This window comes from Oratosquilla oratoria, chromosome 6 (genome assembly GCF_046742065.1).
Source record: "Oratosquilla oratoria isolate Oo_2021 chromosome 6, ASM4674206v1, whole genome shotgun sequence".
NCBI classification, from domain to species: domain Eukaryota; kingdom Metazoa; phylum Arthropoda; class Malacostraca; order Stomatopoda; family Squillidae; genus Oratosquilla; species Oratosquilla oratoria.
Window position 1 is genome coordinate 81802754 of NC_134782.1, and position 24989 is coordinate 81827742.

The 24989-nt window shown below is 40.5% G+C and overlaps 1 protein-coding gene across 7 annotated transcripts in view; it reads left to right on the forward strand.

The window, feature by feature from the left end:
• The window catches only part of LOC143026661 (G-protein-signaling modulator 2-like), a 235417-nt gene that overhangs the window by 39173 nt on the left and 171255 nt on the right, over positions 1–24989 (forward strand). For all 7 annotated transcript variants that reach the window (XM_076187429.1, XM_076187428.1, XM_076187425.1 and 4 more), the window contains one exon: positions 9782–9847. In XM_076187429.1, the coding sequence (XP_076043544.1) occupies positions 9794–9847 (54 nt within the window). In that variant the 5' untranslated portion in view covers positions 9782–9793. The remainder of the gene's footprint in view (positions 1–9781; positions 9848–24989) is intronic.

The following is a 24989-nucleotide window of genomic DNA, read 5'->3' on the forward strand; positions in this document are numbered from 1 at the left end:
CAATTCCTGCAGATGGCAAAACATCATGAATATGTTAAAATTATATTTTTCTTACTTTTACTCTGGTGGCTTTTGGGCCATCTGTGGACCCATCTTTACTCTAGTCAATTTACACCATCTTCATCTGTCTTGTACCATCTCTCTCCACATTTGTGAGTCTTTTCCCTGAGATGCAACTGCCTTTTTAACCTCATCTTCCCATTTCATGTATAGTCTTCCCACAGGGTACCTGCCTTTGGAAGTTACCCTCCAAAGCCTTTCTAGGCATCCTATTTCCTATAAATAAATACCGGTATACAAAAACATAGTGTATTGATTACCCAATGCTTGTAGCTATACAAAAACAGCACTAGAAAAAAAAACATTGTTTTGGCAAATTCACTGTTTTGGTATCTGTTTAGTCCAGAATATACTGAAAAACAGGACAAAAACATTATCATGACATGGAAGAAGTGTCTAAAGATAGCAATGGAACAGGCTGGTGTACAAAAGCATACAGTACATTCCCCCCCCCCCTCCCACACACGCACACACCAAGACAGTCTTGGATTGAAGCTGATTACCAGGGAATGTTGTCAGACACATTTTGGTAGTCTTTAATTGCACAATAATCAATTGAGAGTAATGGGAAGTATGTGAAAATGAAAATTCCCAAGGAATTATACTGTTAGATATTGCACTGGATATAATGGCCCAACAGGTAAAAAAACATGACTAGACTAAGAGATGACACTGAGATGAGACTTACCGCTTACCAAGGAACAAAACATTATTAGACCCCCAAAATATTTTCTAGGCCTTTTGGAAAACATGACCATGCACTAGAGCCAAGTAATGAGGGTTAGGCAAACTCAACTTTTGGAAGATCTACTTCTTAGATTTGTGGAATTCTTTGAAAAAGCCAAATGGAAGAAATTCATAAATGCAACCAAATGCCCTTTGTATTCTCTTGATCTTGCTTATGTCCTTCACTCTGAGGGGATTATACCGCTGATGTACACTCCAGTCTTGGACAGTTCAGGTTTTGTATGAGTGATTTCATCATCTCATCCATATAGCAGTCCATATGTCTCTCTCACAATCATGCTATGCTTGTCAAGTGATAGGCTGTTTTATCAACACCTCCAAATCTTTCTCCTCTGTTATTGGTTAGGAAGAAGGTGGATAGAAAGTCACCAATTTTCAGTCAACCAAAAGCTAGCACCAGACTGCAAACCAGCACTCATTCATTACCTTCACAAGAAGGGGCAGCCCTGAGGGACTCGTAGCAAGTCTCCGGATCAGGCCCAGAAACTCACTATTTACTTTACCACTTCTTTTCAGGCTACCTCCCGTGTAAGGGAGAAAAGAGTCTTTGGTATATGTATTTTTTACATATAATGAGGTAAAACCAACCCAGGTCCATGCACATGCCAAACATTTACAAAACCAATAAACTTTTCACACAAATCCATCAAATGCAAGATGCCACTGTTGGTTTCAACTCATATGCACTACACTCTCCAACACAAACCACCATATCCAAGGTTAGTAGCAGAAAGAAATGCAACTAAACTATCCACCTCTGCAAACTAGCATGGATTTAAAGAAGGCCACTCCATCTGCATGTTGCTCACATACATGACCTAGCATGTGCTGGAGGGATGTAGTAAGGGAAGCCCAACCAGAAAGAATGCTTGTGGTAGCTATTGACATAAACAAAGCATTTGTTAAAGCTCCCAGATAAACTATTATAGAATATTATAATGCCATATTCATAATAATGACAAGAAATGGCTAACTTCTTAGTTGGTAGACAGTTCAGAATAACCCAAAACATTAGCATTTCTAAGACGATAAGTCTGTACATTGGAGTCCCACAAGGAGCAATACTCTCACATATGCTATTTAATCTCCTCACAAGGGGTCTCTCAAAACTAGATCTAGAACATAACACCAAAGCACTCACCTACACAGATGACCTGACATTAATAACAATTTGGTACGATGACCCCTATGCAGGCATCATGAGGCACAAGTGGGTACATGAGGATGCCAGCATTGGCATCTTATATATATATATTTTTTTGTAGTTGTACATGAGTTAGCCCCGGATTCTGTGAACTGGTTTGATCATGTTTTCTGTGTTTATTATTACTCAGAGTAAAAGAGAATGAGAAATACTGTAGTGGCTGTATATTCTATAATGTGAGTAGTGTGATGCATTGTTCATATGGCAGCCGATGCTGCACACAAGAATTTGACTCATACTGAAGTGGTTAAGAACACTGGAGCTTACTTAGGCAACTTAGAACAATAGCTCAGAAATCATAGCATGGAACCCTTATTCCAGAAATTCTTGGTAACAATGCTCACTTCAAATAACTATCAATAAAAAAAAATGAAAAAATAAAAAGTGAAATTAAACAGCCAAATCCTAAAATTCTAGGCATCATTCTTGATACATGATCTTCAGCCTGCACATCAAGATGTGACAGTGAAAATCAACAAGAAAATAAACCTTTTAAAATAGATTAAAATCACAAGCTTTGGAAAAGAAAAATAAATTCTTATTACTGTCTACAACCATTTTTTAAGATCCATTTTTAACTATGCTTCTACATTTTGGTTCCCAGCAATTAGCAAAATAAACACTATAAGCTATACAAAATGAATCAGCAAGAATAGTAATAGGATGCACTAAAACCATCCCAATAGAACACCTACACTCAAACAAAAAATTTCTCCTTAGGGTATCATGAAAATGATACAGGTAAGTTGTATGCTGGACCTCAACCACCACTCACCCATCTCATTACACCACATAAGCACAATCAGCTGAACATAAAAGAACCACATCAGCAGCTTAGTGCTCAAACATATACAACAACCTAACACATGCACCATACAATACATCCACACAAAAACAGATTTACACCAGGTAAACAAGCTCTGCAAGACAGTCCACCAAACTCAATAACCCTACTGATATCAGCTCCATAGAAAAATTCCTCTTGAGAGAAGCAAGAACCACACTAGTATACTTGTGTTCAGGACACCATCCAGCATAAAATGGGTTTGGCCACAGAATCAGCCTGCCCTGGAAGTAACCATCATTCAGGGAACACTGACCACCTCATCTTGACACTAACTACCTTGAAATAACAACACAATACTTTTTCCCTGAGTGACCTCTGTTCCTGTCTGGCTGTAATTGCTGGTTACCAGGGAGCTGTGAGTCTCTTGTAAGTGAGGTCCGATGCAATGTATTGATTGAATGATTGATTTTTTTTTATTATTATTATTATTTTTGACAAGATACCCCATGTACAAGGGAGGTAGCCAAAAACAAAGGCATAAAATCCACTCCCACCCTTTCCATCCCCACATACTCTACTCCCACTCACCCCCCTCCCTTCCCATTGGTTCCTCCTGGATGATGGGTCATCTTTGCATTTTGCCCACTGCCATGGATCAGAAACAATGCAGCAAGACACAGCACGTCCACAGCAAGGCCACTTTGTTTAATTGGTGACCCCCCTCTCCATCCCTTCATGCAGAAAAGAGAAGATGGGGAGAAATCCCTTCAGGCTACGTCAAAATATCATTCACACATACTCCCTTCCATCCATCATCTATACACAACCATTCTCCACTCACCCATATCTTCTGTCCTCTCTCTTCCTTCCTCAACAGACATTCCCCTCTTTCTCAATGCCCCTTTTACCCCATCTATCCATCTCATCCTTAGTTGTCCCCTCATGTTCACTCTTTCCACCTCTGTCTTCCACACCTCTTTTACTAATCTTTCTTTGCTCATTCTTTCCATGTGTCCAAACTATCCCAATACTCTTTCATCAACCCTATTTCCCAACTCCCTTTCCACCCCTACTCTCCTTCTCACCTCTTTGTTTCTTACTCTATCCAGTGTAATAACCCCTACCATATTTCTCAGGTATTTTGTCTCAAACACATTTAAACTCTTCCTCTCATATGTTCCATGTTTCTGCCCCATACAGTGCTGTCTGCACAATCACTTATTCATACAATCTCCTCTTAGCATCCATTCCCAAATGTCTATTTCGCATTACACTTTTTAATCCAAGGGATTTACTTGCTTCTCTCAATCTACATTCTACATACACCTCCACTCCTCCCTCTCCCGCCACATTCACACCCAAGTATCTAAAACTATCCACTTCCTCCAGTCTCTCTTCCTTAATACTCACTTCCAATTTTCTGCCATATTCTCCTCTTGTACATCTCATCACCTTACTTTTACCCACATTTATATTCAACTTCAACTTCTTTGATCCTGCTACAAGGACAGTGTCATCAGCAAACAACATCTTGCTTATATCCCATTTTTCTCCATTTTCTTTATCCATCTCCAGTCCCTAGCCCATTACACTTGCATTTACCTCTCGCACCACCCCATCCATGTATAAATTGAACAGCCAAGGCAACATAACACATCCCTGGCGAAGTCCCACCTTTACTTCAAACCACTCACTCTCTCCATTTCTAATTCTAACACAGGCTCTACTACATACATACATATACCAAGGCTTTTTCCCCCTTACAAGGGAGGTAGCCAAAAAGGAAAAGGCATAAAATCATTCCCACCTATTCCATCCCTGAATACACTCCACACCCCTCCACCCTCCCTCTTATCTTAGCACCTCCTGGATGATGGGTCATCCCTGCACCCTGTCCACTGCCCTGGGTCAGAAGCAGTGTCGCAAGTCATAGCACATCCACAGCAATGCCGCTTCATTAAATCGGCGACCTCCCCCCCCCCCCCTCTCTGTCCCCCCATGCATAAAAGGAGAAGATGGGGAGAAATCCCTTCGGGCTGCGTCAAATTTTGCTCACACATACTGGGGCTCTACTACTCTCGTAAAAACTCTTGACTGCTCTCAACAGCTTTCCTCCTATCGCATATATGTGCAATACCTCCCACAGTGCCTTCCTGCCTACCCTCTCATAAGCCTTTTCCAAATTCATTAAGGCCCAAAAAACATCCTTATCTATTCCTAATGCTTTCTCACATATCTGCCTTATGAAAAAAATCTGATCCATGCAACCCCTACCTGTCCTAAACCCACACTGTTCCTGTAATAGGCTGGTAGATTAAAGTAGACAAGTAGGTAGATAGAGGGGTAGGTGGCAAGAAATTAATTTTATGACTTAGATGTTTTGAAAACAATGGCTGCTACAGAGTTGCAGAGTTGCACATTCTCACTCACCATCCAATGTTTGTAAACACAAGCTAGGGTATCAATATAGGTTCTGATGTTACGAAATGTAAACACTTTAGCCACTTCGATTCATAACAAGATTGCTTGTGTAAGCAGTATTGCTTGAGACAGTATAACAGCCTCTCTAATCAGAGAAAAGGGCGGAGGAGGAGAGAGATTATTGGCGCACGGAGGTAAAGTCACACCCTTAAAGGGTGGCGCTTATTTGTAACATTCAAAGTTATTGGATGAATTAAATAATGATGTCAAAGCAGACTTGGCTTGGTGGGTGTAAAAGGATCCCAGGTGGGGTTCCTCTGTTGTACTTAATCCAATTAAGTTGTAGAGGTGTAATATTATTTGAAAGAAAGGAAGAAGAAAATTACATTTAATTCACCCCATACTGATATTAAGTACTTGACTAAGTAGGACGAAAGAGGCATGGGGCCTACAGGTGAGTGACTTACAATTATATGATGATAAAAAGAAAGTAGAAAGTGAATGAAGAAATATCATATCACAGAAGGAACAGTTAAGAGAATTAAATCCAGTAATTAAGGAGAGATGGGAACTGAAAGTGTTGGTAGCAATAGAGCTAACAGTTCCTCATGAATTCTCCCTCTGTTCCTCTCCTAATCCTCTCAGTCAAAACCCTCCCATAAGCCTTCCCAACTACACTCAGCAAACCGATCCCTCTGAAACTACTACACTTGCACTTGACTCCTTTTCCCTTGTAAAACAGAATTATACAGGCACTCCTCTAGTCCTCCAGCACCCTATCCTCTTCCAGACAAACACTAAACAACCTCACCAGTCAGTCCACCATCACTGTACCTCTTTTTTTTTTTAGACACTCTGCATGACACCCATCCAACACAGGTGCCTTACCTGCTCTCATAACTTTAATAACTGCTTTCACCTCATCTTTATTTCTCCTCCATTTCCTCATTCATCACTGTCATTTTCTTAATGTTTCCCACTGCAACTACCTTTCCCTCCCTATCCTCCTTCACATTTAGCATCTACCTAAAATACTCTGCCCATATTCCTCTTACTGCCATCTCTTCCATTATCATCTCTCCATCTGCACCTTTTGCCTTTTCATCTCTACTTGATTCCCCTCCTCTTCCTCTCTTAATTTTCTTCCATAATATCTTTTTATTACTTTCAAAAATTTATGTCATACTCTTACCCCATTTCACATCTGCTCTCCTCTTTGCCTCCTTTACCTTATGCTTTACTTCTCTTTTCCTTGCACCTCTCATATGATTCTCTTGTCCTATTATGTAATCACTCTATGAATACTCGTTTCTTTTCTTCTACAACCTTCTTTGCTTCCTCATCCCACCACTCACTACCATTCATTCTATTTCCTCCTGTCCTCCTTATTCCACACACCAACTTTGCACACCTTGTGACTCCCTCCTTGAACCATCCCCATTCCTCCTCCACTCCTAGTTCTACACTATCCTTCACTCCCTCCCACTCCTCTCAGCTTCTTGTACTCCTCTTTTTCTTTCTCATTCAAGTAGTTTACTCTAAGTACCTCCCTACCTCATGTCTTTTTCCTCTTTCTCCATCTATCCTCCACTCTCAACTTATCTTCTACCATAAAAAAACCCTGATATTTCCCCACTCTCTCCCCTTAGAACATTTACATCCAAAAGTTTTTCTACTAATATGGAAAATGGAGAAAGTGAGGAGAATCAAGAGAAATTGCTATGTCAGGTGATGTTGGTACTGGATTGTGTTGGATTTTTTTTTAGTTGGGTTATTGCTGGAGTTATGTTTATGTTGGGGATTTGTTCAAAGACTTTTTGTCCTTTTTGACCTGCTTTTTTTGTGTTAAGCCAGATTGTTTGCATTCAGGTCACCTGCCAGTATGTGGTTTGTTAATTTGCTGATTGGTTGGAGTTGAAGGATGAAGCCTCATGGGGATGATGTAGTTGGTGTGATGTATTTGTTTATGATATTGTAGGTTGTTTTCTTTATGGAAGGGGCAATAGCATTATCAATTGGGAGCATATGCTAGGGAGCGTGTTATCACACTCGTACACCGGCACCAATCCCTACGGTCTGTCTAAGCAAGCTCCCATACAGGCACACTTCCCACAGATGGTGGTCTCCATAACAGACAACCCTACAAATGGGATCAACATCAGGGGAATGTTCCACATACACATTGTCGTTGGAGTTGACGCTTACAAATTATGCTGGAAACAGGCCTGGACTGAGTCTCACAGTACAGTATATTGTTTGATACAAAATAATTCCAGTAATACTCTACGATTCTATGAAGACACTTCATACCAAGGACATCGAGACTCCTAAAGTCAGTATTCAATGTCTATATCTCACAATCATACTCCAGGACAGGGATCACAAGTGGTTTAAAGATTCCAATCTTAGTTCTCCTGCATGAATATTGACAAGAACTTATACTTTAGTTGAGTGGGTCCATAACACAATAGGCAATGCCAATTTTTCAAAGTACTTCTTGACATGACCCACCACTGTTATACATTACACTAACAAGGTATGTAAAGCTTCCCAATACCTCACTACCCTCACTACATGTACAGACAGACTGAACTCTGTCATCCAGTAAGCTTCCAAATGCATGGACCTTGGTCTTGGTCCAGGAGACCTGAAAGCCAAGTGGTCTCATCTCCCTGTGCAGTAACTCGATCACTGCAACCGGGTCTTCCAGCAGCTCAGCAAAAGGGACAGCATCCTCAGCAAAGACAAGATCATTGACTTTAGTGGTGCTAATAGATGTTGCACAACGACATTAATTGAAAACTCTTCCCAGTACTTATTCAGTTCAGATGTCAAAAAATGTTGGGGTAGTGATGCACCCCTGCTTAACTCCTGAATTAACAGGAAATAATCTGGACATACCCCCTTCATACTTTACAGTATTGTTCCAGAGTATAAGCCAGGAATCCCACAAGTCCACAGAGGATCCCAGAGCACACCACAATGTACCGAGTCAAACGCCTTTTTGAGATCAACACAAGCTGCAAGAAACCCCTGTCAAAACTCACATCAATGCTCCAAAAGAATATGAAGTGCTAAGATCAGATCAGTTGCTGACTTACCTGGCATAGAACCAGACTGCTCAGGCCTCTGAAATTTAAGCAAATGTGAATGAACACGTGTCAGCAACAGATGAACAACACATTACCTGGCTTCCTGAGCAGTGTAATACCGTGGTAGTTGTTGCAGTCCTATCAGTCCATTTTCCACTTAGATACTGAAGACAAGACCTTTTTTTCAATCAGAGGGAATGGTACAGAAATGCCAGACAGTAGACAGTACCGTATGTACCCCAGAGATCATGGCTTTATCTCCAGCTTTCAGCTCCACATTGATGTTGCAGATGCCAGGTGCCTTCCCACCTTTTAACTTTCCCATAGTCTCTTTGACCTCTGTCAGAGACGGTAAAGATTTGTCTATAGGTGGATCAGGAACCACCATGCAAACACCACTGAGAGGAAGCTGTCCACTTAGCGGGTCACCCATGAGCAACTGCTCAAAGTACTCAGCAAAGGGGCTACGCCCCTCTACACCCACTAGCTCATCATCAGCTGTTCAGTTTATGCTCCTCTGGATTACAGATTTGGAGCAGATTTTTTTTTTTTTTTCCACCCCCCCGGGTCCAGTAAGGTCTGATGTCATTTACATTAACATGGCCCTTGACATCCTCAGTGATTCCCTTATCCTTATACATCCTCATGAGAGCTCTAGTCTACCGTTTCTGGGTCTTTTGTTGGTCCAGATCCTCAGCCAATACATCTAATAACATGTACACTTTAAACCCACTATCGGAGAAATAATATCAGAAGTACAGGAAAATTGTATATTTCGACTACTATCTGTAGTCCTCTTCAGCAGAATGGTTACAAGACAATAGAGTACAGGTATAAATGAGGTAGTGAGAAGTACAGGAAAGGGAATGGGGAAAAGTAGGGGGGACTCAGGTTACATGCCCTTGATGTGGTTGGGTCAAGGATGGACAGTTTGTGGTACTTTGTCCAACTGTCCATCCTTGACCCAACCACATCAAGGGCATGTAACCTGAGTACCCCCTACTTTTCCATGTCCCCTTTTCTGTACTCCAAACTACCTCATTTATACCTGTACTTCATCTTCTTGTAACCATTCTCCTGAAGAGGACTACAGATAGTAGTCGAAATATACAGGTTTCCTGTACTTCTGATATTATTTCTTCATAGTGCACATTTACAACTGTGTTATAACATTACAGTTTCCCATCTAATAACATGTTTCAACACCCTAGCAGCCAAGATTTTAATTTGCAGTGGAGCCACTTGGATTCTACTGTAAGACTACTTCATACCTACTTGGTTGGTCTTAAACTGAAAGAGGCTGACCACTGCAGAATACCTATTAGCCTTTTTTTTTTTTTTTTTTTTTGGGGGGGGGGTTCTGTCATTCATTAAAGACTGGAAGATCAGTATTTTCTTTTGTTATACATGGTATCATTATCAAATTCACTTTTGGCACAGTCTTGTGTATATTTTACTTTTACCTTGCAGATTCTGAATGACATGGTTGGCAAACTGCGGCACAAGTCTGTATCTCCAGGTCACATCACTAACGAGGTGTGTATATATTGTTCCATGTATTATTACTTGATAAGTGTTTGTACTCTTATTGCATCTCTTATTTTCCCTCTAGTACTTGCAATGTGTTTTTGTGTATTAGTGTACACACACACACACGTCGGTCAAAGTGACAACGAAGTTTGGAACTCCAGGAAAACTTCAAGTTTCATCAATCTCAACAACAAGGGAGTACCTTTAATGTATTAATAGGGAAGGGGAAAGCTTGTGATGTAGTGGGAAGGTGAAGAAAAAGGAGAAGGGGAGGGATTACTGAGGAAAATGGAAGGAAATGAGGAAGGGGCCCAGGAAGTCAGACGGCATGTCAACAAGAGAGGGGCAGAAGACAGTGGTATGTCAAAGAGATTAGTAAAAATGTAAAAATTAGAAATGTATATAAGAGCAGCGCAATGGAAGGTAAAGATAATTATTTCCATGGATTTAATGAGGGAGGAAATGACAACCTCCCCCGACTAGTAAATCTAGAGGAGAAACTAAAAGAAATAAACAAAACATGGGAGGTTAGGTTTAACTAATTAACTCAAGTTACCCAAAGAGTTGATAAACTGGAAGAACTAAAGAAAGAGAATCAAAACCTAACTAAAGAAATAGAAGAATTGAAAATACAGTTAAGAGAAGTAAAGGAAGAGAATGAGGAATTAAAGCGAAATAATAAAGAGAATTAAGAGTCCATAGCAAAAGAGGTTAATGGATGGAAAAAATTACAAGAAAACAAGAAAATTTAATTTAGAGGTATAATGGAACAGCAGATGAAAGAACAAACTAAGGACACAATTATTAAAGTGATGAGGGAGAAGGAGAATATAGTAAGAGACTTAGTGGATAAAAAGAAATGTATAATCATATTAGGGATGGAAGAGAAGTATAATTCAAATAGGACTACAAGAATACAGGAGGAAAAGGAAAAAGTAAATAAGATATTAGAAATAGTTCACGAAGATGAACCAGAAACAGGGAAAGAAACAGAAGAAATATATAGACTAGGGAAATACAATACATATAAGACCAGACCAATTAAGGTTAAATTCAGGTCACAATAGACAGCAGAGAATATCTTAGCAAAAACAGGGAAACTAGCAGACAGTGATCAATATAAACAGGTATGGATAAAAAGAGAAATAAATAAAGAGGAAAGAGAGGATGAGAAAATAAAAATATTAGAAGCTAAGGGAAAAAACAAGAAGAGAACAGAGTAAAAAAGAGAAATTCTATTGGAGAGTAGTGAATATGAAAGTGAGGAAATGGTTCACAGCAGAGAAAAACAGAAGGGAAACAGAAAACACAATGGAAGTAACAGAAAATTAAAAGTGTCTTTCACAAATATAGATGGCTTAATAACAGGCTTGAATGAACTGAATGATTACCTGAAGGAAAAAGAACCAGACATAATGGGAATTGTAGAGACAAAAGTGAAAGGTTCACTACCACCCAACAGTGTAGGACATGGTGTATATAATTATTGGATAAGAAACAGAGAGGTAAAACAAGAGGGTGGAGTTATGTTCCTGACTAAGAAGGATATAAATGTGAGGAATGTCACATATGGAAAGACTAGAGTAGAGATGATTATGATGGAAGTGGAGTACAAGGATAGGAAGAGCAGGAAGTTTGTAGTAAATTATGTGCCTCCTAAAATGGCTTTGTGGGAAGAGAGAGAACACAAAAGTATGTTAGAAGACACCAGGATATCACTAAGAAAGATAATGGAAGATGGAGGACGAATAATTATAATGGGTAACTTTAATTGTAAAGAAATCTGCTGTAGTGTAGCGGATAATCTTTCATATCCTAATAATTGTGCAAATTATGACTAAAGCATGAAATTTCTACCAGTGTTAGTAGATACCATAAGGTTCATTTTAAGATTGGGAGGTAAGTCAGATTTGACCTCTGAGGACCGTGAGAGGTCAATGACCTCCGTGGTCCGCAGAGGTCAAATCTGACTTCATGGCTGAATGACACACTATTCAAATCCCTACGGCTTTTTTGTTTGAAGAGTGGGAACAAAACCGATTGCACCATTGGATTCAGTGTCAAATTCGCTATGAAAGTATAGAGAGTTTTTTCTCGAATTTGTTTTTTAAAATTTTATAAAAAAGTTTTTCTACAAAAAATCTGGAAAATTAAGGTTTTTTCTAGTTTATCATAAATAAAGAATACAAAATATTCAAAATTAGCAAATTGCTCTCCATACCCTTATAGCGAATTCCACGCTGAATCCAATGGTGCAATCTGTTTTGTTCCCACTCTTTAAACAAAAAAAACGTAAGGATTCAAAGTTTAAAAAATCATAACTTTTGTGGTGGCTGGTACTAACACAATTTTTTTTCTGGACATAAAATGAAATCAATGACCTCAGAAAACAAATGTATTGAAATATACATTTAGGTTATTGTGGTGTTCAGAACAGCCTGCATGACATCGTGCTGTGAGATAATCTGTGTAAATTTAATTTTCAATGCGCATTGCACAAAAGCTATATATAAACTTAAAGTACAGTGATGGTAGTGACCTCAGACACATGTATAGTACACACTTAACTAACAGTCTCCCGAACATGCACATAATACAGTGCAAATGAGTGCAGCCTTGGTGCACTTGCAGCGGCCAGTACATCCCTTCTTGCAGCCGCAGTGGATCAGTTTGTGGCAAGATTTTGATGCCTCTGGAAGTGTCGTCCAAAGAGGCTGCCACTCTGAGTCCTCATTTTTCCAACCCCAGTCAGATGGGCTTGGTAACTCAGGATTCAGGACCAGAGTTTGGTTCCAGCGGTTGCCCTGGAGAGATGCACGCTTGATGTGTTGGTGGAGTGCTGCCTGCGTTGGGGGAATGTTTTCTAGAGCCCTAGACTTGTGTGCGAAGAGCTCTTTCCTAGCATCGTTGACTTTCATGATGTCACTGGTGCGGTCATACATCAGCACTATGAAGCGCTCCAGCAGTGACATTGACTCATCACTGACATCACTTGGCATGCGTAAGAGTTCTTCAAAGGCATCAGTCACCTCTGGGAATACTTTCCAAATCTCCCAGGCAGTCTTCTTCCCTCTGCCAGCGAATGAAGACACAGTGTCGCACCCTGTGAGGGCATGGAAGATGGGGAGAGTAGCACATTGTCTTGGGTTCAGGGAGGCAGCCAGTTCGTGAACAGCTATGTACCGGAAGCTGGATCCAGTACCAAGAGCTATCCACAGCTCGTCAGGATTGATGTTGTTGAAAGAAGTCACAGCCAGTACCACAACATCAGTATCCACAGTGCATATGGCCACCTTCCTCATTCCCTTCTGCACAGCATCTGCCACATGTAGCAGCATGCGAGTGTCCGCCTCCTCGTGTAAACATGGTGCGAGGCTGGTCAAGTCGGACTCGGCAGGAGAGCATAGGACTTCAGTTCCACATGTTGCATACATTTCCTTGCCATCAGCTATTGGAAGACAAATGACCTCTCGTGACAGGAAACCAAAGAGCTCAGTCTTGTTTTGATCAACACGAAGGAAGGGCTTCCAGTCCTTAGGCATGATGGTAGAGGGAGCCACTCTTTTCCTGATGCCCTTGCCCCTCTTCTCTCTGGTCGTGCCTTTCAGGCTGTCAGGTAGATATACATCCCAGACGAGGTCCAGTCTGTGGACCTTTCCTAGTTGAGTGGAGATGTAAGGTGCAAAGACTATGTTCCCATACTCTTGAAAGGTCTTGGCCACTACAGGATTGAGCATTTGAACAATAGCTGCTCCGTCAAGGATTGTGGCATCAACCCCAGGTGCACTTGTGATTTCTGGTTGGTCTGATTTCAGGCAGTGTAGTAGATCTGCTTTGACTGCAGGGCGCATTTTTCCTCCTGTTGATAATGCAGGTGGGGCTGCCTGGTTCTCGTGGCAGAAGAACTGGTCAAGATCGCCATCACGTAATTGACATGCAATATACAGCCTCAAGAAGAGACTACAGTCATTCTTCACTGCAGCCAGTTGCATCTGCTGCTTTGACTGCGTCTTGGTATGTGGCCGACTGAAGAGTGGCAACTTGTTCTGGAGCAGTCTGTCTGTAACTGGCTTCGTGCATAGTTCCAGTCTTTCTTGAACAAACTTTGTGTATTGCTCCTCACCAAGTGACTCAATCTTCCTCACAGTTTCTGCCACTTGGGTTTCCATGATGTCTCTCATGTCAAGGACCAGTAGATCTTGAGTGTTCTCTAGGAAGGGATTCCCCATATCTTGAAACACTGCTATAAGTGCTCTGACATCCTTCATATAGGCTGCTTGCACTCCGGGTTTCTGGTCATGATGAAGATGCCCACTGTCGTGAGCACCACTATGTCCTCTTACCGCCATCTCTTCAAACTCTGTCGTGATCCTGGCTATTTCTGGCCCTGCCACCATCCAGCGTCTGAGTGCCCCAGGGTTTCCTATCAGTCCAATAGCTCCACCAGACCCTTTGACCAACGCGTTGTTCTGCTCATGACATTGGTCAATTGCCATGGCAGAGAACTTGTTGCTGGTCTTGTGTACCACAAACTTCCCAGACTTGAATTCTGTCAGGACATCTGGGTGTTTGTCAATGAGGTTCACCATATCATGGATGTGTACAGAAAGCCACCTGGAATAGTTAGTGTGATCTAAGGCGAACATCCAGGGCATGATCTGTGTCAGGGATTGTACATAGAGCTGAAAGTTCCCTTCACGAAGTGATCGGATGTATACCAACAAGAGAACCTCCAGTGACAGGGTCTTGAGCCAGTAGTCAAAGTGCACGCTGGCCTTTGCTCGCTGTGTGCACCACTCCTCAAAGACCTCATCATCTGGCTGAGTGGTGTTGCCATCATCTGGTGTGCAGTCTTTACTGTACGCCTGCTGTAGTAGTGTGTAGAGGGTTGCAGCTGTGACTTGGTGTGCATGGCAGGTCTTGGTAACATGGCTGGCTCGAATGAAGGAATCTGCTGTCCCAGACCTGGCAATGTTGGCCTGTACCAGGGCGTTCGTCCAACCACTATCCTCCAGCCAGTCTCCCAACAGCTGAAACAAAACACAAATTATGTAAATGATGTTCAGATTGTTACTACTTCATGTATTGGTATCTCATATGTACAGCATTGGTTATTAATGTATATCATGGAACTTACCTTCAACACACCCATCTCGATATGCAGACCGCCGAACATGATCACAAAGTGTTCCTCTCCATGTGTAGCTGGCCAGGTCCACTGAATTTCCTTGGCAAGGGCGAAGAGTGGCTGATCAGCAGCAAGTACAGGTACTTGTCCAGGGTTCAGGTGCTGAATTGCTGCCTTGACGATGGTCATGGAATGTCTTATCATTGCCACCGAGTGTGCGCTGTCTACGAACAGAGGCAACAGTGCATTGATTGCGGCAGGTGGGATCACTGCTTGCTGGACATCGGCATGGTAGGCAGACCATGACACCCATTCATCTATGGATTGTTTCTCTAGAGCTGTCTTCACTGTCCTCAGCCACCCATACTCTTCTTGCACGGCAGCTTCAGCAGCCAGGAGGTCGGGAGGTCTTGCAGGACGTTGTACAGCCGGTGCAGTGAAGTGCTGCGTCTTCATGGCAGCAGGTTGCACACTTGTGTACACGGATGGCAGAGGTGTTACCGACTTGGCGGTAGAGATGCCTTGCCCAATCACCAATACACCACGGTCGAGTCCGCCATTCGTGTGTGATGGATGTTGCATTAGGGAGATACCAGTACCATGAAAAGAATCCTTGGCTGTCGCAGAGCTGGGATTACGGTCAATATTATCGACAGCCCCAGTAGTGAACAGTCCCTGGCACAGCTTGGGTGGGCAAACAACTTCTTCCATGTTGAAGCGCTGGCAGACACCATTGACAATGTCTGTTGTGAGCTGTAGTAATCTATCATATGACACACACATCCCTAGGCTGAACAGTGTGTCAATCAGACCTCTGCTCCTGGTCACAGCGTGAATCTTGAGGGCCACGTAGAGTGGGAATGGGGTTTCTCTCTCGCGGCTGTGGCACACTGAGGTTGGCTCCACACTGCGTGTATGCTTAACACTGTTGAACACCAGTAGCTGTGCTATTGTAAGAGCAGTAGGTGTGTGTTACTTATGTTGAACAACTGAGTCTGGTGCCTGATGTTCACCCCATCGAGGATCATGTTCAACAGAGCAAGGAGGGATGGTGTCACAGAATCTTTCTGGCAATCAGCTTTGAACGAACCGTCAAATGTAAACCTGGTGTGAAACATTTCCTTATGGATTACTTGTGCTGCTCTTACTAGGTGCATGGCATCACTGTCATGATCACAGGCCTTCATCAGGGCGGAACCTATATGTTTCTCAAACATCAGTAGTGTGTCTCGGCCCTAAGAATGGGCTCTCAGATCAGGAAGCACAGAAAGAAGTCTGTCCTTCAGTCTGGTTGTGTGTATTCTGTTGGTTACCGGGACACCCAGCTGCTCAAGTCTCACCTTGTAGAGGTTACCTATGTCTGAGAGTTTAAATACAGGGGCATTGTCCTCATCTGCATGCATGTCCTCCATGAATGCCACCAACTCAGCAAAGGCTATGCCATGCAGACAATCCGCATCATCGTCCGTGAGTGCGGCTGGTCGGATTTTGTTATATAATGCACGGAGACAGTTGCGATGGTATTTTGCGTCGATGGCAACCATGTCTCCTGCAGACAGCTTGGCCAGCAGTTCAGTGTCCCCCAATTCAGTGGCACATCTCCTTACGCTCTTGTCAATGTCCTTTGTAGCTGCTTGGTGCAAGTCTGCAGTGCCAGCTGGCTTATTGCAGAAGAAACAGATAGGCTCGCTTGACTGTGGAAGTGTGTCGGCATATGCTGATTGTGTGCGCAAGGTTGGAGTACCGGTAGTAGATTGTTGTCCTGAAGCTGATTCTGCTCTGCTCTGCTGGTCAAACATTTTTTTGTTAAACTTTAAATGACATTTCTTGTGCCACTGAGCACTGTGTCTCTTCAAGGTAGCTTCTACGCCATCGCCATCATCCAGTCTTTCCACGTTGAGTTCCATTGGCATGCGGCGAAGTCCCTTGAAATGGACGAGGTCTTCTGTCAATGATGCATAGCCAACACCACTCGGTTTCATGGTAGATCTTAGTGGGCACTGTAAAGGTTCATCTGTCTCTGGCAAAGAATACAAAGCTCCCAGTTAGTTCTTGGGGGTGGTCTTGATTTCTTGGAGGTAGAGGGCTGGGCTGGGTCTATGAGGATATGACGCTTTGCCATAGTGACGATCAGGTCTGGGATGCTTGTATCTTGGCTTTGATCACCAGGCAGGGATCCTGCAACACAGAAGAAAAAAAAAATTGTGTTAGACCATTGGATTCATCGTGGAATTTGCTATAAAGGTATGGAGAGCAATTCGTTAATTTTGAATATTTTGTATTCTTTATTTATGATAAACTAGAAAAATCCTTAATTTTCCAGATTTTTTTAGAAAAACTTTTTTATGAAATAAAAAAAAACAAATTCGAGAAAAAACTCTCTATACTTTCATAGCGAATTCGACGCTGAATCCAATGGTGCAATCGGTTTTGTTCCCACTCTTCAAACAAAAAAGCCGTAGGGATTTGAATAGTGTGTCATTCAGTCATGAAGTCAGATTTGACCTCTGAGGACCGCGAGAGGTCATTGACCTCTCACGGTCCTCAGAGGTCAAATCTGATTTACCTCCCAATCTTAAAATGAACCTTATGGGATGTACTAACACTAGTAAAAAATGCATGCTTTAGTCATAATTTGCACAATTGTTATGGTTATCCGCTGTACTACTGGGAAGAGATGACAGTGAAGGGTGGAGATGACCTATGGGGAAATGTATTACTTGATATGATTAATGAACATACAATGACGCAATGGATACAAGAGAATACTAGGTATAGAAATGAGGAAGAACCATCAAGACTGGACCTAATAATCACATCAGAACCCGAAATAGTGGACAAGATTGAATATAAGACACCAATAAGTAGAAGTGACCACATATTGGTTGAACTGGAACTAAATGAGGAAAAATACACGAAAAAAATGAACAATATAGAAGGGGAAGATTGATGTTTGATTTTTTTTTTTTTTTTTTTATAAAATAAGAGAATTCTTAAAAAAAAAAAAAAAACCTGACTGGGAAAGAATACACAAGGAGGAAACAACAGTAGAAGAGAAATGGAATATTTTGACAAAAAATTATAAAGAAGGAGTGGAAAAGTATGTTCCAAGACAAAAACAAGAAAAAGAATATGTAAAGTGTTGGTACAACAAAAGATGTAGGGAGTTGAAAGACAAAAGGGATAAAGCTTGGATAAAATGGAAAAAAGACAAAAAACCTGAAAAATAGAAAATATATATTAGTTACAGAAATGAATATGTACATGTGTGCAGAGAAGAAAAAAGAAAATACAAAAAAGATGTCATAGAAAAATGTAAAGATCAACCAAAACTATTTTACAGATTTGTATACAACAAACTGAAAAACAAACAAGAATTAGTGAAACTACAACAAGGAGGAGTTGAATACACAGAGGAAATAGAAATGGTAGAAATTATGAACAAGCATTTTAAATTGGTGTTTACGAGGGAGAACATACAACCTAGAGATATCAAGTGGGAGGAGAAAGTCCCCCCTATGAAAGAGATAGAAGTATCAACAAATGAAATAATGAATCACTTGAGTAATCTCGATATCAGAAAATCGCATGGACCAAATGAAATGGCAAACTGGATTTTCAGAGAATGCAGGAATGAACAGACAAAATACATAGTCTAATAAACAGTTCATTGAAAGAAGGAAAAATTCGAGAAGATTGGAAAAGAGCAAATATAGTACACACATACATATACTAAAGGCTTTTTCCCCCTACACGGGGGTAGCCAAAAAGAAAAAGGCATAGCAACCACTCCCACCCATTCCATTTCCTATATATTCCACTCCCCTCGACCCTCCTCCCTTCCTCTTATCTTGGCACTTCCAGGATGACGGGTCATCCCTGCATCCTGTCCACTGCCCTTGGTCAGAAGCAGTGTCCCAAGACACAGCACATCCACAGCAAGGCCGCTTCACAAATTCGGCGACCCTCACCTCTCCGTCCCCCCATGCAGAAAAGGAGAAGGCAGGGAGAAATCCCTTCGGGCTGCGTCAAATTTTTCTCATTCATACTTCATCACCCCCCATCCCCCACCCATTCCCCCTCATGCATCACAGCATCATCTATACACAACCCCTCTCCATTCACCCCTATCTTCTGTCCTCTTCCGTCCTTCCTCCACAGACATTCCTCTCTTTTGTAATGCCCCTTTCACCCCATCCATTCATCTCATCCTAGGATGCCCCCTCATAATCACTCCTTCCACCTATGCCTTCCACACTTCTTTTACTAAACTTTCTTCATGCATTCTTTCCATGTGTCCAAACCATCCTAATACTCTTTCATCAAGCTTATCTCCCAGCTCCCTTTCCACCCCTGTTCTCCTCTTCACCTCCTCATTTCTCACTCTATCTAGCCTAGTAACCCCTATCATACTTCTCAGACATTTCATCTCAAACACATTCAAACTCTCTTCCTCTCTCATGTTCCATGTTTCTGCCCTGTACAGTGCTATTCGCACAATTACTCCTTCATATAACCTCCTCTTAGCATCCATTCCCAGATGTCTATTTCTCATTACACTTTTTAGTCCAAGGCATTTACTCACTTCTCACAATCTACATTCTACCTCCACCCCCACTCCTCCCTTTCCTGCCACATTCGCACCCAAGTATCTAAAACTATCCACTTCCTCCAGTCTTTCACCCTTAATGCTCACTTCCAGCCTGCTGTCACTCTCTCCCCTTGTACATCTCATCACCTTACTTTTGCCCACATTTATCTTCAGCTTCCTTCTTTCACACACCCTCTCAAACTCTGTCACTAACTTCCTCAATCCCTGCTCTGATCCTGCTACAAGTGCAGTGTCGTCAGCAAACAACAACTGGCTCACCTCCCATGTTTCTTCATTTTCTTTAATCATCTCCAACCCCTGACCCATTACCCTTGCATTCACCTCTTCCATCCATGTAAAGACTGAACAGCCAGGGTGACATAACACATCCCTGATGAAGTCCCACCTTTACCTCATACCATTCACTCTCTCCATTTCTAATCCTAACACAAGCTCTACTACTCTTGTAAAAACTCTTGACTGCTTTAAACAGCTTTCCTCCTATCCCATATATCTGCAGTACCTACCACAGTGCCTTCCTGTCCACCCTCTCACAAGCCTTTTCTAGATCCATAAAAGACCAAAAAATATCCTTACCTTTTCGTATAGCTTTCTCCCATATCTGTCTTACCACAAAAATCTGATCTGCACAACCCCTACCTGTCCTAAACCCACACTGCTCCTCACCAATTACTCTTTCTTTTCCTCTCCTAATCCTCTCAATCAAGGCCCTCCCATAAGCCTTCCCAACTACACTCAACAAGCTGATCCCTCTGAAACTACTACACTCACACTTATCCCCCTTTCCCTTGTAAAGCGGAACTATACAGGCACTCCTCCAGTCCTCCAATATATAAAGGGGGAAACAAATAAAACCCTACTAACTATAGGCCAGTCTCTCTTACAAGTACATTAGCTAAATATTGGGAAAGAATGATCAAAATTAGATGGGTAAGGCATTTGGAAAAAAACAACATACTAAACCCAAGGCAATTTGGATTTAGACAAGGACAATCATATGTCACAAACTTAATCTGTTTCTATTCAAGAAAGAGATGGATGGGCTGATTAAGCATTTCTAAACCTGAAAAAAGCTTTTGATAAGGTGCCACATAAGAAGTTGCTAAAGAAATTAGAAACTGCAGGAGGAATACAGGGCAAACTGCTGAAGTGGATGGAAGACTTCTTGTATGAAAGAAAATTGCGAGTGGTGATAAGAGACAACCATTCTGACTGGGATGAAGTGATAAGTGGAGTTCCACAAGGAACAGTTCTGGCCCCAATTATGTTTGCTATATATATATTAATGATATGGATAAAGGAATTGAAAGTTATATGAGCTTCTTTGCGGATGATGCAAAATTGTTGAAAAAAGTGAACACTGAAGAAGATTGTGAGTCGCTACAGAGTGATCTCAATAAAGTATGGAAATGGAGTAGGAAGTGGGAGATGGAATTCAATATTAAGAAGTGTAGTATAATGGAATTTAAATGGGGCAAAAAAAGAATAGTGGGATCATATAAATTGGGAGAAGATATTAGAAAAGTAGAAAATGAGAAGAACCTGGGAGTCATTATGTATAATATGTCCCCTGAGAAACACATAAACAAAATTTTTGGAGAAACTTATAGTTTGATAAGAACAATAAAAAGTGTCATTTACATACCTGGACAAAGAAATAGTGAAGAAAATACTAGTCACTTTGATAAGACCAAGATTGGAATATGCAGCAATGACGTGGTCACCAAGTACAAAAAAAATGAATAACAAAACTTGAAAGAATACAAAGAGCAATTACGAAATTGGCACCAACACTCTCAGAACTATCATATGAAGAGAGACTAGCAAAACTTGAGCTACAGACATTAGAACAAAGAAGAGAGAGAGGAGACTTGATAACTAATTATAGAATCATGAAAGGCATAGAAACTATTGATAGAGAGGATCTAATAAAATGGAATAGTAGAAATACAAAAGGACATGGAAAGAAAATCAAGAAAGACAGTTATAGAAGAGACCTGAAAAAGAACAGCTTTCCCCACAGGGTAATAGACGTTTGAAACAAGTCAGAATTTAAAAACAGTCTAGATAAAATGAGATATGAAGATGGGACACCACGAGCATAGCTCCCCTTCCCATAAAATGCAACTAGGTACAACTGTGTAAACACACGACAGGAAAAAATTCAAATTTCCTGGATTTCAACGATAAGGTAGTACCTGTGTTGTATTAGTAGGGAAGGGGAAAGCTCGTGGTGTAGTGGGAAGGTGAAGAAAAAGGGGAAAGGGAGGGATTGCTGAGGAAAATGGAAGGAAATGAGGAAAGGGACAAACGGGCCCCAGAAGTCAGAAGGAATGTCAACAAGAGATGTGCAGACGATAGAGGTGAAGTCAAAGACATTAGTAAAAATGTAAAAATTAGAAATATAGATAATAGCAGCACAATGGAAGGTGAAGATAATTATTTCCATGGACGAAATGAGGGAGGAGATGACAACCTCCCCCAATAAGCAAATCTAGAGGAAAAACTTGAGAAAATGAACAAACATTGGGAGGTTAGGTTCAGTCAACTTACACGGATTACACAAAGAGTTGATCAATTAGAAGAACGAAAGAAGGAGAACCAAAACCTAAATAAAGAAATAGAAGAGTTAAAAAGACAGTTAAAAGAAGTAAAGGATGAGAATGAGAAATTAAAGAATAACGAAGATAATAAAGAGTCCATAACAAAAGAGTTACAGGGTTGGAGAGAAGTCCAAGAGAACAACAAAACTGAATTTAAAGATATAGTAAAACAACAGATGAAAGAACAAACTAAGGACACAATTATTAAAGTGGTGGGGGAGAATGAGAATATAGTAAGAGACTTAGTGGATAAAAAGAAATGTATAATTATATAAGGGATGGAAGAGAAGTATAATCCAAATAGGACTACAAGAATAAAGGAGGCTTAGGAAAAAGTAAATAAGATATTAGAAATAGTTCAAGAAGATGAACCAGAAATAGGAAAAGAAATAGAAGAAATATCTAGACTAGGGAAATACAATACAGATAAGACCAGACCAGTTAAGGTTAAATTTAGGTCACAAACAACAGCAGATAATATCTTAGCAAAAACAGGGAAACTAACAGACAGTGATCAATATAAACAGGTATGGATAAAAAGAGAGATGAATAAAGAGGAAAGAGAGGGTGAGAAAACAAAAAGAATCGAAGCTAAGGAAAAAAACGAGATCAGAACAGAGTCAGACAAAGAAAAATTCTATTGGAGAGTAGTGGATATAAAAGTGAGGAAATGGTTCATAGCAGAGAAAAACAGAAGGGAAACAGAAAACACAATGGAAGTAGCAGAAAATGAAAAGTGTCTACACAAATATAGATGGATTAATAACAGGCTTGAATGAACTGAATGATTACCTGAAGGAAAAAGAACCAGACATAATGGGAATTGTAGACAAAAGTGAAAGGTCCACTACCACCCAACAGTGTAGGACATGGTGCATGTAATTATTGGATTAGAGACAGAAAGGTAAAACAAGGGGGTGGAGTTATGTTCGTAACTAAAAAGGATATAAATGTGAGGAATGTCACATATGGAAAGAATAGAATAGAGATGATTATGGGATGGGAAGAGCAGGAAGTTTGTGGTAGATTATGTGCCTCCTAAAGCGGCTTCATGGGAAGAGAGAGAACACAAAAATATGTCAGAAGACACAAGGATAACACTAAATAAGATAATGGAAGATGGAGGAAGAATAGTTATAATGGGTGACTTTAATTGTAAAGAAATCTGCTGTGAGGAGATGACAGTGAAGGGTGGAGATGACCTATGGGGAAATGTAATACTTGATATGAATATAGAACATACAATGACCCAATGGATACAAGAGAACACTAGGTATAGAAATTTACCTAGTTGTATTTACCTAGTTATATTATACGGTAAGGGAGCTATGGTCGTGGTGACCCATCTTTGTATCTCTCAGCATCAAGTTTTTTCTTAAAATCTTGAATAGTGTGTGCACACACTGTTTCTTTGTCTAATTTGTTCCAAATATCTATCGCTGTATACATTAATGACATGAATGAAGGCGTGGAGTGCTATATGAATTTTTTTTGCAGATGATGCAAAATTACTTAAGAAGGTAAAAATGGAAGAGGACTGCAACTCATTGCAACAAGATCTGGACACAATATGGAATTGGACTCAAAAGTGGGAAGTGAAATTTGATATAAAGAAATGGAATTTGGAAAGAGTGAAAACAGAATATCAAAAGATTACAGAATTGGAGAAGAAAAAATAAAAAAAGCAAACTTTGAAAAAGATCTTGGAGTGATGATTGGAAAGGACATGAAACCTGATAAGCATATAAATAAAATATTCGGAGAAACCTACAATTTATTGAGGTCAATCAAAGTGGCATTTATATGGATGAAGAAATGATAAAGAAAATACTAACTACACTAATAAGACCAAAACTTAAGTACGCAGCATCACTTTGGACACCCAGTACCAAAAAGAATATTAAGAAACTAGAAAGATTACAAAGAGCGACAACCAAACTAGCACCGACTCCCACCGAACTAACATATGAGCAAAGACTATCCAAACTGAACCTACCAACTCTGGAACAAAGAAGAGAAAGAGGAGATTTGCTGACTATCTACAGAATAATGAAAGGAATGGAAGTTTTAGAGAGGAACGACCTGTTAGTGTGGGACAACGGTAAAATGAGAGGACACGGAAAAAAACTGAAAAAAGATAGTTATAGAAAAGACTTGAAAAGGAACAGTTTCCCACATAGAGCAATTAATACATGGAATAAATTAGACAACAAAACAGTATGTGCAAACACTATACAAGATTTTAAGATAAAACTTGATGTGGAGAGATACAAAGACGGGTCACCACGAGCATAGCTCCCCTCCCGTATATTACAACTAGGTAAATATTCTGTGTGGGAAGCTGTTTTTTTTTCAGATCTTTTCTGTAATCTTTTTTTTAGTTTCTTTTCATGTCCTGTTTTTCTATTGTCCCATTTCAATAAGTCATTCTCACCTAAGATTTCCATACCTTTCATTATTCTATTGATAGTAAGTCTCCTCTTTCCCTTCTTTGTTCCAGAGTTGGTAATTCTGATTTGGACGTTTGCTCATATGTGATTTCAGAAAGAGTTGGTGCTGGTTTTGTTGTTGCTCTTTGTATTCTTTCTAATTTTTTTATATTCTTCTTGGTACTGGGTATCCATAGTGTTGCTGTGTACTCAACTTTTGGTCTTATTAGTGTAGTTAGAATTTTTGTTATCATTTCCTCGTCCAAATAAACAAATGCCACTTTTATTGACCTCAATAAATTGTAGGTTTCTCTGACTATTTTATTAATATGCTTATCTGGTGTCATGCCCTTGCTGATCATCACTCCAAGATCTT